At 36.6% G+C, this 14,940-nt stretch overlaps 1 protein-coding gene across 2 annotated transcripts in view; it reads right to left on the bottom strand.

Moving 5' to 3' along the window:
* DSC1 (desmocollin 1) overlaps window positions 1-14,688 on the bottom strand; it is a 28,769-nt gene extending 14,081 nt beyond the window's left edge. For both annotated transcript variants that reach the window (XM_007974373.3, XM_007974372.3), the window contains exons 1-8: window positions 14,364-14,688; window positions 11,285-11,369; window positions 9,322-9,524; window positions 8,015-8,134; window positions 6,752-6,907; window positions 4,887-5,031; window positions 1,994-2,160; window positions 44-178 (exon numbers count right to left, since the gene is read on the bottom strand). In XM_007974373.3, coding sequence (XP_007972564.3) covers window positions 44-178; window positions 1,994-2,160; window positions 4,887-5,031; window positions 6,752-6,907; window positions 8,015-8,134; window positions 9,322-9,524; window positions 11,285-11,369; window positions 14,364-14,426 — 1,074 coding nt within the window. In that variant the 5' untranslated portion in view covers window positions 14,427-14,688. The remainder of the gene's footprint in view (window positions 1-43; window positions 179-1,993; window positions 2,161-4,886; window positions 5,032-6,751; window positions 6,908-8,014; window positions 8,135-9,321; window positions 9,525-11,284; window positions 11,370-14,363) is intronic.
* Between the last annotated feature and the right edge of the window lie 252 nt (window positions 14,689-14,940).

Genomic DNA, 14,940 nt, shown 5'->3' with positions numbered 1-14,940 from the left:
AAAGTAGATAAATCTAGATTAATGAATAGAGAGGTATACTCACAGAAGTTTCTGTGAAAGATGGCGGATTGTCATTTTCATCCTCAAGTGAAATAGTAATTGTTCCTGTATTAAATAAACCGAAAGGCTGGCCGCCCATGTCTCGCACTTCCATTATTAACTGGTAAGTATCACATTTCTGAAAAAAAAGAAAAAGTACATTAATGAACACTTTATTTCCTATAACTTGCAATTCTCACAACCACTGTTTAGATATGTGTATATATTTAGATTCTCATGTGTATATATTTCGATTCTCATATATATATATATATATATATATATATATTTGAGATGGAGTCTCGGGCTGTCACCCAGGCTGGAGTACAGTGGCATGATCTTGGCTCACTGCTTCCTCTGCCTCCCAGGTTCAAGCGATTCTCCTGCCTCAGCCTCCAGAGTAGCTGCGATCACAGGCGCCTACCACCACACCCAGGTAATCTTTGTATTTTTCATAGAGACAGGGTTTTACTGTGCTGCCCAGGCTGGTCACAAATTCCTGAGCTTAGGCAATCTGCCTGCTTTGGGCTGCCAAAGTGCTGGTATTACAGGCGTGAGCCACTGTGCCTGGCCCAAATCTTCTTTTTTACATATAATTTTGTTTAAAAAGAACATAAATAAAAGTACAGAACAAGATATTGGCTGATTGGTACAATGGAAAGGTGATGTGTCTAATATAACATTTTAAAATTTAAAGCTGCTTTATTTATAATTGCCAAAACTTGAAAGCAACCAAGATGTCCTTCAGTAGGTAAATGGGTAAATAAACTGGTACATCCAGACAATGAAATATTATTCAGTGTTTAAAAGAAAAGAGCTATCAAGACTTAAAAAGGCATGAAAGAAATTTAAAAGCATATTACTAAATGAAAGAAGCCAATCTTAAAAGGCTACATACTATATTATTTCAACTACATGACGTTCTAAAAAAGGGCAAAAGTATAGAGACAGTAAAAATATTAGTGGTTGTCAGGAATTAAGAGGGAAGAAGCCATCAATAGGAGAAGTACTACAGAAGAACAATAATCCTCAATAGGAGGATTTTAGGGCAGTGAAACCACTCTGGATGATACTATAATGACGGATGCACGTCTTTATACATTTGTTCAAACTCATAGAATATATAGCACCAAGAGTGAACCACAATGTGAGAACTATGGACTTTAGGTAATAATGATGTGTCAACATAAGTGTATCAGTTGTACCAAATATACCACTGTGGGGCAGGATGTTGATAGCAGGAAAGGCAACGTGTGGTTCGGGGGAATAGGGAGTATATGGGAACCGTCTTTATTTTCTTTATTTTGAGACTGAGTCTCGCTCTGTCGCCCTGGCTGGAGTGCAGTGGTGCAATCTCGGCTCACTGCAAGCTCCACCTCCCGGGTTCACGCCATTCTCCTGCCTCAGCCTCCCGAGTAACTGGGACTACAGGCGCCCGCCACCATGCCCAGCTAATTTTTTTGTGTTTCTAGTAGAGACAGGGTTTCACCGTGTTAGCCAGGATGGTCTCGATCTCCTGACCTCGTGATCTGCCCGTCTCAGCCTCCCAAAGTGCTGGGATTACAGGCGTGAGCCACCACGCCCAGCCTCCGTCGGTACTTTATACTAAATTATGCTGTGAACCCAAAGCTGCTACACCAAAGTTTATTAATTTAAAAAGTTAAGCATATTGGAGTCAGATAAAAATAGTTTTTTAAAAACAAAAATAAAATAAATGTAAAGCAATTTTATCATCAACAGATCAAATCAGATTACTGATTTCAAGACAGACCCTGTCTAATATATGGTACCTTCCCAACATCTGTGTAAGGACAGAGGACATCTCCAGATAAGCCCTAACCACAGCCTACAGAAGCATGCTGAGAAAGGAGGCCAGAGTGGCCATACTGCAATATTCTCTCATTCTCAGTTTAAATGTAGTTGAATGACTGGAAAGTTAATTAATCATCATTACTTCTCTATCCAGAAAAGGTGTAGTTGTGGTGATGACACCGGTATCTGGATGTATGGAGAAATGCTTTGGATGGTCTGGGATTTGTTGTAAGATTTTATATTTCAGACGAGTATGGAGAGTGTCAGGTTCGTCGAGATCTGTGGCAGTCACTTGTCCCACTGAAGTTCCTGTTTAGAAAAATCCAAAAGCGATAAAAATTTCCACTCATATAATTGAATTATAAACAAACTAAAATCAAGGCATTGTTGTAGCAAATTCTGCCCAAAACCACAAGTAGATTAGTTTTACTGTTAAGTTGAAGAATGTGAAACTGTTCTAAATGTCTCCAAGCCTCCCTTACTCAGGAACTTCAGTTAGGTAGCTCCTGTGAATAACATGATTAGTATTCTACGTATATGAGAACAGTTCCCACAGTACCTTTAGAAACAGTAGTTCTGAAATTCTTTCTCTCCAAGTTCATGGGCTATTTTAAAATTTAACTTAATTTAATTTTAGATTTGGGGGTACACATGCAGGTTTGTTACAGGGGTATATTGTGCGATACTAAGGTTTGGGCTTCTAAGGATCCCATCACCAGCGTAGTGAATGTGGTACCGCATAGGTAGTTTTTCAGCCCCTTCCCTCCTCTTTCCCTCCTACCTTTTGGAATCCCCATTGTTTATTGTTTCCATCTTTGTGTCTATGTGTACCCGATGTTCAACTCTCACTTATAAGTGAGAACATGTGGTATTTAGCTTTCTGTTTCTGTGTTAATTTGCTTAGGATAATGGCCTCCGGCTGCATCTCTGTTGATGCAAAAGACATGATTTTATTATTTTTTATGGCTGCATAGTATGCCATGGCCTTTGTGTACTACATTTTCTTTATCCAGTCCGCCATTGAAGGGCACGTGGATTGATTTCATGTCTTTGCTATTGTGAATGGTGCTGCAATAAACATACAAGTGCAAGTGTCTTTTGGTAGAATGATTTGTTTTCCTTTGGGTATATACCTAGTAATGGCATTGCTGGCTCAAATAGTAGCTCTGTTTTTAGTTCTTTCAGCAATCTCCAAACTGCTTTCCACAGGGGATGAACTAATTTATATTTTCACCAATGGCATATAAGTGTTCATGGACCATTTTTGAATGGGACCTTCTCTGTATACCTTGTCTCTTTTATAACCCAACTTGATAATGTTAATCAGAGGAATACCACATCTTTTCATGTAATAACAAATATTTTATCCTTTTATACTTTAATAAATGTGATACATTATTGATGTATACAAATAATTATTAATATATGCAAGACAAAATCATACACAGCAGTCTGTATATCATTTAGATAAGCTTCATAGTCCAGACATAAGAGTGTTAGACACGTTGCATTAGCATTGTGAAACAGCAGTATTAGACACACATATGTACATGGAAACAGAATGGAGGAGACCACAGGAAATAACAACTGCTCTTGCAACATTTGAAAATAAACTAGTCAGTCTTGTTACACCCCTTAGTAGTCTTGGGTCACAGTCTTGGCTTCACATAGCATCAAATCAGTTTAATTTTTTTTTTTCATTTTGCTGGGAAGATATGCCAAAAAAGGCAATGTTTATGTTTTATATATCAGATCACTATTTCCATGCCATGATATATTTCTGGTTCCTTGAAAATGTATTGAAACTTTATAAAGAGTCAAATTATGTACAGTTTCATAAATGCACGTGTGACACACATGTACTTGCTAAAAATATAAAATATATTTATATTTAATATGAATGGCATTTGTCTGTTGCGCATTCAGATCTGTTGTGTACTAATCTAACCAGTTAGTTACGTTACGTATCAATTAGCTACCTTCTATATGTGGGTAGCAAGATGAGCACAGAAAGGTTTTCCTTTGAGAAGTACATGATCTCATAAAACTAGAATGTTTTATGTAGTATATCCTTGAAAGTGAAACATTTTAAAATGTTCTACATAATTGTGTTTAAAATATTAATAAGGAATTCAATGGAAGCAAAAATCTAGTGTTTTCCTAAAATTGCCATTATCCTAAACACTGGTTACAAAACTAGACTAAAATGAAAGCTAATATCCAACGGTCATTTAATAAAAAGAATTCAGGAAAACACTGATAGTATAAGATTTTAATATAAACCGGTACTACACATACATAGCCTACAAAAGTCAAATCCTTCGAATTTCAAATGTCTGTTAAAAAATATTCCTTGACACCATAAAATAGACATTCCTGTATGTTTGGTTACATCACTTCTTTTGAGTATTTTTCTTGCTTAGAAGGAAAAGTTGAATTTTCCTACGTTTAGACTTCTACGTATCCTTAAGTGACAGTTGTTTAAAAACCACTGAATGAATGAATGAATGAATGAATGAATGAATGAAAAAATAATATCTTATTTTGTTGGAAGAAAAAATGATCCCTGGTCCATGTGTAAATCCCCTGTAATATTATCTATGAATTTCTGGGTGTAGTCCGTTTTATACTGAACAACGACTTTTCCCAGTGGCAAAACTGAGCAACATTTCCTTCACTGCAGACTTTCTAAGCATGCATTGGTAAACCAAACACCAACTTCAGCAACAACCCCACCCTGGAGAGAACTGAGTCAAATCAATGCTACCAGAATTATAAAATCATGATATAAAAGAGAAAATGTATAATATTTTATCTTATGCATCTGCTTAAATTTAAGAAAGTTTGCTCAGAGTCATTTACGGCCCTTAATACGAATGTCACATAACAACAGTTCCTCATGGGAAAAAGTATGTGTAATCAGAAATACCAGAAAAAGTATAAAATGCAATGATAAAAGGTAAACATCTTTAATTATAATGCTTATGAAATGTCAAATAATCTTCTTATCATGCTACTATCAAATGTGAACTTACCGGATCGGCAATTTTCAGGCACAGTAAAGATAGTCATTTTGTGTTCAAAATATGGGGCGTTATCATTATCATCTTCAATTTTGATGATCAAGGGGAGTGGATATTCTGGTGCATAGCCATCTGCGGTTGTTGCATAGCCATATAACTGAAAGAAGGGAAAATATCATCAATGTATTCTCAAATGACAAATTATGCACAAAAGTAAGCCTAGCAGTGGGGGAAAATGCAACATTAAAAAAAAAAAAAAAAAAATCATTCCCAAAGACCCGTAACTAAGAAATGATGCGGCCGGGCGCGGTGGCTCAAGCCTGTAATCCCAGCACTTTGGGAGGCCGAGGTGGGCGGATCACGAGGTCAGGAGATCGAGACCATCCTGGCTAACACAGTGAAACCCCGTCTCTCCTAAAAACACAAAGAACTAGCCGGGCGAGGTGGCGGGCGCCTGTAGTCCCCGCTACTCGGGAGGCTGAGGCAGGAGAATGGCGTAAACCCGGGAGGCGGAGCTTGCAGTGAGCTGAGATCCGGCCACTGCACTCCAGCCCGGGCGACAGAGCGAGACTCCGTCTCAAAAAAAAAAAAAAAAAAAAAAAGAAATGATGCAATGGAGAGATAACCCACAGAAGCAGTCTCTGCCTGCCATGTGGTTTCAATCCCCTCTCGGTGTTATTGCTCATTATTCTCCCACTCTGAGCACCACGCACTACAGGTGTTCTCTGAATTAACTGTACGCTGTTTTACTTGTTAGAATGCATGCAGATTTCCCCCAGTTATGTTATTAACACGTGTTTTTAAAGTTTATAAAAATACAATTCTATTATGTATAGATTTACACATACACACAAATAAATGGACATCACAACTATTTCAGGATAATTCAATTGTAAGTTCTTTACCTATATTTTCTCATTTTTCTATTGTAAGTATGTATTTCTTCACAATAAAAATGTTAATAAAAGCATATACATATCAGAAATTTCATTTCAAAATGAATGCCTTGTCCGCAACAGCCAGTATGTATTTAACGTCCTTTCCCTCTAAACTCCAAATTATTCCTACAACCCCCTTATGTGGTTTGTGCATAGTAAGTGTTCAGTAAATAGTTGATGAATGGATTTTCATCACTCATGGGACCAACTAAACCTACCCAAAGTGAATTCTGCATTAACTCAGTTTTTTACCACAACTAGCTCTTCTAATTTTCCCTACTGTAACCATTTCTAAATGAACTAGGATTAAAATTCCAGGCACTAAACTCCTCCCTCTCTCTCATAAATCTTAGTAGTCAGTTGCCAAGTTCTAGAGATTATGGCATTTTTGTGTTTCTCATGCATGTTCTCTTTTCCATTCCCATTGCCATCATTTTCATGTGACTCCAAATGCATTCTACATGTTGACCCACCAACTTTGCTGCAGTTGTTCTGACATTCCCTGTTCCAATCGATGTAACCTCAGAAGTCAGATTTTATTGAGTTTTACAATTTTAACCACAATACTCACTAATCACACTCTTCAGTCATGAGGACTTATAATGTACAAACATGGTTGAGAGTAATTGAACTATTTTATTATAGATAACTTTAAATTCAGTAAAATTCTTTGTTATTTATCCAGGATTATGGACCAAAATATATCCTTTAAAATTCTATCATTATATTTTCTATACCTTCCCCCTCCACTTTCCTTTATTATATCCACTGTTTTTCCTCATCAATGGTAAATAGAAATTTAAAGTTTATATTGCATATTAACATCTTGAATATTAAATCAAATAACTGATTCTTATAATATGTGAACAAGCATACTTGAAAATATTAGTAAGTCAGTAATAAAGATATAATTCTGAGGAAATATTTCAATAATCCTACCGCAAACTGTTCATATTTCTCACGGTCAATGCTCCTTGTACAAAAGATATCTCCAGTGTCTTTCTCTATGTAAAACAAATTGAAGGGTTCTTTGTCCACGCCTGGTCCACTTATGGAATAAAAGATGGTGTAATTCTGTGCAGCATCAGATTGGATCTGCAGTAATAATTTAGGAATAGGACAAATATGTCATCATGAATATTTTCAACCTAACCTCTTGTGACGGTTTATTTTTTACCACTAGCCCTCTTTCCTACTCTCCTATTCTTTCTTTCTTCTGCTTAGGTGCCCATTATCTGCCATGTTTTCCAAATTTTTATCTGCATTTTGCATTGTGCAAAGCCAGAAATTCTGTCACTTATTTGATCTCAACTTTTTTGTCATTTGTATATCTATAACATTTGTAGAGTGATACACCTTTTCAATTGTTATTTACTTATTCTTATCTTCATTTAAAGAATAGTAACAGTTTCAGTGATTTTGAATTCTTTGGAATTGAAAATTATGTGATTAATAAAGCTAGAAGTAATACAACTTTTCTTCCACAATTAATTCCTCAAGAATTAGAAAATTTTGGCCGGGCACAGTGGCTCACGCCTGTAATCCCAGCCATTTGGGAGGCCTAGGCAGGTGAATCACCTGAGATCAGGAGTTTGAGACCAAACTGGCCAACATGGCGAAACCCTGTCTCTACTAAAAATACAAAAATTAGCCGGGCATGGTGGTGGGTATCTGTAATCCCAGATACTCGGGAGGCTGAGGCAGAAGAATCACTTGAATCCAGGAGGCGGAGTTTGCAGTGAGCTGAGTTCATGCCACTATATTTCAAAATTTCAAAGCTGTTCTATGTTTGCATTCTAGCTATGTAGCAGTGAGGCAATCTTACTTAGTAAGCAGAAATACAGGCCATTTTTATAAAAGATGAGTGCTAGTTTAAGCAAGAGTTGAACTATGCAAAATGTGTAGGTGTGCCTTCTGTACATTAGTGTTAACAAGTCTACCATAGTATTTTGGGGAATTTAGACATAGACCTAAGAGCATCAGAAACTCCAAATATAAAACTTGTTTCTAAATTTCTAAATATGATACATGTAAGAAAGTAATAAGATATGCTGCATCACTTCTATGGGACCCTAATTCTGGTGAATAGATGATCATTACTTGTACCATTAAAGCTCTGATTCAATATGCTGTGCAATTCAAATGAAAAGTTTAAGAACCAAAAATTTGGACACGTATAAAATCAAATAAGGTGAAATGCACCTGCTGAACGTGTTGTGGAAAGGGACCCAATGAGTTCTCCATCAATGAAGCTGGAATAGGAGCCCATCGTCTCTTGCTGCGCTTGAGGGCTGTGTCTTTGGTATGTCTCTTCTTAGGAGCCTACATTTGACAAGAAACAAAGAAATGTAGCATTGCTTATCATTTTTGGAACTGTGATTTTTTACACATACATCAACAAACAGATGCAAGAGTTATACATTACAATACCATGGCTAATCAGCAAAGCATTTCTATTGATAAGACGCACGCACACCTCAGACTGCATTACGTTCCCCTGTTCTACCTATTTCTCTGTTTACTCAGTTAACCACCAGGAAATGTATAGGACATTTGGAAAGACACCACTTTGAAAAGTTATAAACCCCCCTAAAATAGACAATTTATTAATAAATATTTAACAATCAACTTCATTCCACTAGGAGTGGTACAACCAAAATCTGTTAAAACCCTCATTCTACAATACAGTCATTTATACATCTATATAGACACAGGTGAGCATTTTCGCAAGTATACTTGATTTTATATAATGTGGGGATTTTACAATGTGGATACAAAATAACATTTTTTAAGTCTTAAGCATATTAAGAGGAGTTCATGTAATCAAAAAGAATTTAGTTGGGAAGTCCTCTCATAAATAGAATCATTCATGGTTTTATAAGACGAAACTTATTGTGGTGAATTTGCTGAAAATGAGATGTGAATTCCAGCAACTTTCTCCTTCCTGCTTTCTGAACTGATCTCTACCACTCACTGCAAGAAAATGAGCCTAGAGTGAAATATTCAAACCAGTCCTGTGGATTGGCCACACCTCCACTCTCTGAAGAGAGGGGCTCCCCTATAGAATGTTCTAGTAAGATGGGAGTAAGATTTAGACAATCTCTTCTCCTCTTTAAAGAGAGACTCAAACCTGCAATCAGTGGGAAGAGAGCCGCACAGGGTGGAGCCCATATCTCCAGCCTGAATCGCATTTCGCTGAGGTTTAGACCCGCCTTTGTCTTGTCCTTGCTCCTCAGGTTGGTTGGTTCTTATTGCCAAACTTGAAATCACTATTAGAAAACTTTGATATTCTTACTCTGCTTCCCGTCTACAGAGTCATTCATCTTTATAAAAGTTTGTAAATAGCTCTGCCACTCCTTAAAAGTCTAGCCTTTATTTACACTAATTGTAAGTGGAAAAGACAAACTTGTCATTCAATAGCATGGATTTTAACGTGAAAGGAGTATATAACACGAAGGACTCCCATAAGCAGATTACTGTGCTAGGCTGCTTAAGCCCTTGCCTTATACCTTGTTTTCTCTTGCTGACAGTACAACTTTTATCTCTTGTTGTTCATGTCTCTCACTACCTGAAAGGAAAATGGAAAAACTTTTCCTTTCAGAAGACAAAATGAGGTCACGTGTTGTGTAAATTGAGCCATCTTCTAGAATTCTGAAGGCAGGGTCACTGGACAGGATTAGGCTGGGCGACTTGAGACACTCCTCCAGATTCACTGCAGGGAAGAAATGTCATAGCAGTTTGTCAGATGAAACAGGAGTGGAACAAGTTTTACAGGAATGACAGCCGTGAGTTAGTGCATGAGAAGCAGAAAAAGGGAGGTTACATTTGGAATGTGCTCAGCACCTACTACTCTAAAACGTGGGGGCCATGAAAATTAAATAATTAAATTAATGGAATCACATTTTCCACTGCCTTCGTCATACATTAATTTAAGAAATAAAATATTTTCCTAGTGTCACAGATTTTATTCTCTTTCCTTTGAACTCTTAATTATCGTGTGTGTGTATAAATGTATATGTGTACAAACTTGAATTTTTTATGTCATAAATGGTATAACTGTATGATGTCAGTAGATTTTGAACTTTTTGCAATAGTTTGATAGTTAAAACTATCTTGCCAAAAATAAGAAAACTAGGTGGCTCACGCCTGTAATCCCAGCACTTTGGGAGGCCAAGGTAGGAGGATCACGAGGTCAGGAGTTCTAGACCAGCCTGGCCAATATGGTGAAACTCCATCTCTACTAAAAATACAAAAATTATCCAAGCATGGCGGTGTGCACCTGTAATTCCAGCTACTCAGGAGGCTGAGTCAGGAGAATTGTTTGAACCTGAGAGGTGAAGGTTGTAGTGAGCAGAGATAGCACCACTGCACTTCAGCCCGGGCAACAGAGCAAGACTTTGTCTCAAAATAAATAAATAAATAAATAAATAAATAAATAAATAAATAAGAAGAAAACTAGTCTATTCTTAAGTAATATTTCCCAGTAATGTTGCAAGTAATTCCACCTACTCAGGAGGCTGAGTCAGGAGAATTGCTTGAACCTGAGAGGTGAAGGTTGCAGTGAGCAGAGATAGCACCACTGCACTTCAGCCTGGGCAACAGAGCAAGGCTTTGTCTCAAAATAAATAAATAAATAAGAAGAAAACTAGCCTATTCTTAAGTAATATTTCCCAGTAATATTGCAAGTAATCTTTCTGTAATACCTTTTGAGGTTTAGTAAACCCAATGCATTGTAGTTATTATCAAATTACCTCCTTTACAGATTCATATTTAACACATTTAATGTATTTACTATGTGTCTTTAGAGTGTGGACTGTTTATTAACTTAAAAACTTAAAGCACTGGGCAAAACAACATCTGGCTTGGAAAGGATACCATTTCTGTATTCAGTGTGTAATTTTTTACATGTGAACTCAAAGCCAATGAAAACTCTTGATGAAAAAATCTTTACTTTTGGACTCAGAACAACCAACTGGCTATGGTACTAAGACCCACCAAAACTTTATTTGATTTTCACAAGCTATTCTGTGAAATATGTCACATTTATTCTTGGTGGATACTTGTTCATTGTAATCAACCTCAAGTACAAATTTTATTGGAAGCATTTAAATGTTGAGACATCCATTTCGTGTCTAACCAATTAAAGAATCTTGGCTTTGAAATTTTGGCAGCAGATTAGTTTATACAAATTAGAATATGCTCATGGTTTTGGTGCCTTGCTTTGTTTGATGTAATCCAAGAGAATTCAGCCTTCTGATGTTTGCTAATACTTTGGCAAGAGAAGTATACAACTAACTGAGATATTTTAATTATTCCTAACCATTACCAAAAAACAAGTAGCCTATCTTTTATTGTACATCCAATGTTAACGTCAAGTAGCTACCATGTGGCTTTTAACCCAAACTTTACAAGAGTAGTCTGAAGCTAAATGTGGCAAGTTACAACTACGAAATTGTTAAAAGAGTTTCTCACCTTTGCCTACAAGTGTTTCAGCCTGAAGATGAGAAGGAACTCGAAGATAAATTTTCTGACAAGCATCGCAAAGTAATATTAAAACCTCAAAAAAAAAAAAAAAGAGAAAATATCAGGAATTAAATTTGATCACAAATTTTCACATTATAACTTTTTCTTATTGATAAAAATATTGTCAGTCTTGGAAACAAACTGATCATTTAATTCTTTAAATTTTTAATACTCACTTTAAAAGGAATCAGCAAAGAGAATAGCTTTAGGAATAACACTGTCATTTATTTATCAACAAAAAAATTAAGTGAATAGTAGTTCTTACAACCTAAATCATATTGTGTCAGTGCAAGAAAATATTTCACAAGCCATTGACTTTATATAGCAGTTTTACATCTCTAAGACCACTCATAAATGCCATTCTATTTTTAGCGTGAAGAAAATACTTAACTCTGAAATGCGTAATTACATATATGTCCTAATTCTCTAATCATCATTTTTACTATTTGAAGTTCTAGTTAATGAAGTCTAGAAAATAGTTAAGGACTTTTTTAACCTCACAAAAAAACAATGCTCCCCAGAAATCATTGTTCTCAAATCAATTTTCAGACTGACTTGGCCAAAACTTCTAAAAAGTCTAAACGATCTCAAATTACATGACTAATCTAAAAAGAATATATGTCAAAATATGGAGAGTATCCTTCAAATGGGTAAAGATTTTTAATTAAATTCAAGACCCAGCTATAGTTTTTAAAATCTAGGTAGTTCAAAGACATAGATACTATCTGAAAAACAAAAGAAAAGCTATCATTTCAAAAATGTCTGTAGGTTCAAAATATATTTTGCTTCTTTTTCTCTGCATTTTCTGTTTGTTTCTTTTTATCACGACAACTGCTTTATTATTATTTAAATATAAGATAGAGTAGAGCTAGGTTTTCCGGAAACATGTAGGTTAATCTTATGGTCAGCTTTCAGCTTTTCTCTGAATTCTAGAATTACAGGACCCATTATTTGTGAGGAGGAAAGAGAATGGATTAACATTCATATTAAGGATGTGCACTTCTTTTCCAGCTCAACTCAAGTCTATAAGATATATTGTAGCAGTCTAAATAGTTTGTAATTTTACAAATCTATGTTAGGCAGAAATCTGGAATTAAATGGCCACTTTTTTATTTAGTTCTAATTTTAAAACCACTTTTTAAAACATGAGACATTCGTATTTATTTAACTTTTTAAGTATGTTCATCCCTAATGCCAAGGAACATACTAAATAACACTTAAAGAACTTTCTAAGCATAAACCATACTGTTAATAGTTGTCTAAGTATATGATGTGGAAAGAGCATTTTGTAATTAGGACATACACACACACAAACGCATACATATGTACACATATATATGCATATACCTGTACATATACCTATACCTATATATGTATATGTATGTGTGTATATATACACATAGTCATATATTGCTTATATTGTAAGAAATGCAACTTTAAGTGATTTCATCATTGTGCAGGCATCACAGAGTGTACTTACATACACTTAGAGGATATAGTCTGCTACACATCTAGGTTATACCTACATGATATACACCATGGTGTATATATGTATATCCCATGGTATGCACCATGATACAGCCTAGGTGTATAGTATATAGTATAGCTTATTGTTCCTAAGCTACAAACCTGTACAGCGTGTTCCTCTACTGAATACTGTAGGCAATTGTAAGTATTTGTGTTACTAAACATTTTTAGACATAGAAAAAGTACATTAAAATACAATATAAAAGATAAAAAGTGGTTCACCTATATAGACTAGCTCCATTATAATCTATGAGACCACTCATATATGTAGTCCATCATTGACTGAAGCATTGTTATGCAGAGCATGACTGTATATGTGTGTGTATATATAGAGAGAGGTGCACATATATATAAATATATGAGACATTCTTATAGGTTATATCCATACTTCCACTTCCACCCCCATCTTCTTTCCTTCTTGTCCTAGGATTCCATGTTGACGGTCCTCCCTCTGCAGGCAGAGCCACTGAAGGTTTCCATTCATTAAACACTATTCCCATCTTCAGGTTAAATCACTGACTAAGTGGCTTAGTGACACCCTTTTAGTCAATTTCAGGTCAGAAATAAGTGAGCAGGAGATGAATTTTCCAAAGATATTAGACAGTACAGGGATCAGAAACAAAAGAAATGTGGGTAGAATCCTTTGGAAAATTTTTACCACATTTTACCAAACTTGAACTAACTCAAGATGGTATCTGAGTTATCTTCTCCCTAAGCAGTTACAAGATGAGAAGGTGACCATCAACCCTGCATTGTATATTATTTACATGCAGAACATGTTTGTCCCCATACCTGCCATTTCTAAAAATATAATTTGAAACTAAAATATTTTGCTTAAATGAAGAAAAAGGAAATTCGCACCTCAGAAATGATGCATGGATGTGTGAAATAACCCCCCTCTCTTCCCTCACCACCAAAGAAAAAATAGCACCTTACACAGTTACAAAGCTATTAAAAACCCAAGTGGAAGCCAAGTTAAGGGTATTTTCAATGACAGTCACTTTTCTGTTATTTTTCTTAAACTATTCTTTGCTTAAACTGCTTCATGAGTAAAATTCAAAAAGTCCTGGATAATTTGCATATTCACCCAGAATCCTTTCTCCTTTTTTTGCAGCTCAGTAGTACTCAGCATGTTAAATAACATGAGTTTATGTAATCACTGGTAGCAAAAGTAAACCTCAGAAACTTCTGGGCCAAATACCTAAGGAGTGAATTCTTTTCTCTACTCCTTAGAAAAACACCACAGCAGGATGGAAGAGGGATTTCCTTGACAAATTTTAACACTCTGGCAGTGGGTGCTTGAGAAATAAGCTGAACACTTTCCATCCTGGATCCCAAGTCTCTCAACTCTTCCCTGAATCTTCCTCAGATCTGTTTTTCTTTTCCCCAGTCCCTCTTCTCTGCCTCCCATCTGCACTCCTAGTCTCTTTCAAGCCCGAACTGCAGAGAGGAAGCAGGTAGTAACATGCCTGAATTCCCTAATCCTTTGGTTGTTACTCACCAGCAGAGAGAAAAGGAGCTGCTTACAGAAGATGCTCCCTGGGGCAGCGGAGGCCACAGCCATCAGAATCAGTCCCAATGGCCAGGGACGGTGGCCAGATAACAGGGCAGCCTGGGATGCACAGGGCTGCTAAGAAGATGCTGGCACTTGCACAGGGTATTCTGCTGCCACCCTGATGCAGCTGAGCTTGGTTTGGAAGACAGTCAGGAGGCAAGTGATAAAGAGGAGGAGGAGCAACAGGAGAATTTCTTTCCCCCTATTCCCCGGCCAGTCTGCTTCCTTCCAGTTCAATTACGTCTAAATGCAAAGAGGCTTTCCTACAAGTGAGGAGGGTGGGGTACAAAACACCCCAAAACCCAGTCAGTAGCTCCTCCTCACAGCAGCTTTCAAAATTTATCTTGCCACTTAACACATAGGCAGAAGGAGGAGGGAACACCCTTCATCCTCAGCCCTCCTCCCTTTCCCCCAGGTTGATGCTGTGAAGTCCTCCCCAGTTATTACCCACTCCCACAGCCTCCCCTCCTTCTTGGCCTTATTAACCTGTCTTGCCCCAGGGTACAAACATAAATCGTGCACA

This window comes from Chlorocebus sabaeus, chromosome 18 (genome assembly GCF_047675955.1).
Source record: "Chlorocebus sabaeus isolate Y175 chromosome 18, mChlSab1.0.hap1, whole genome shotgun sequence".
Classification (NCBI taxonomy): Eukaryota; Metazoa; Chordata; class Mammalia; order Primates; family Cercopithecidae; genus Chlorocebus; species Chlorocebus sabaeus.
The sequence above is the reverse complement of the archived record's forward strand: the minus strand, read 5'-3'. Positions and strand labels throughout refer to the sequence as shown.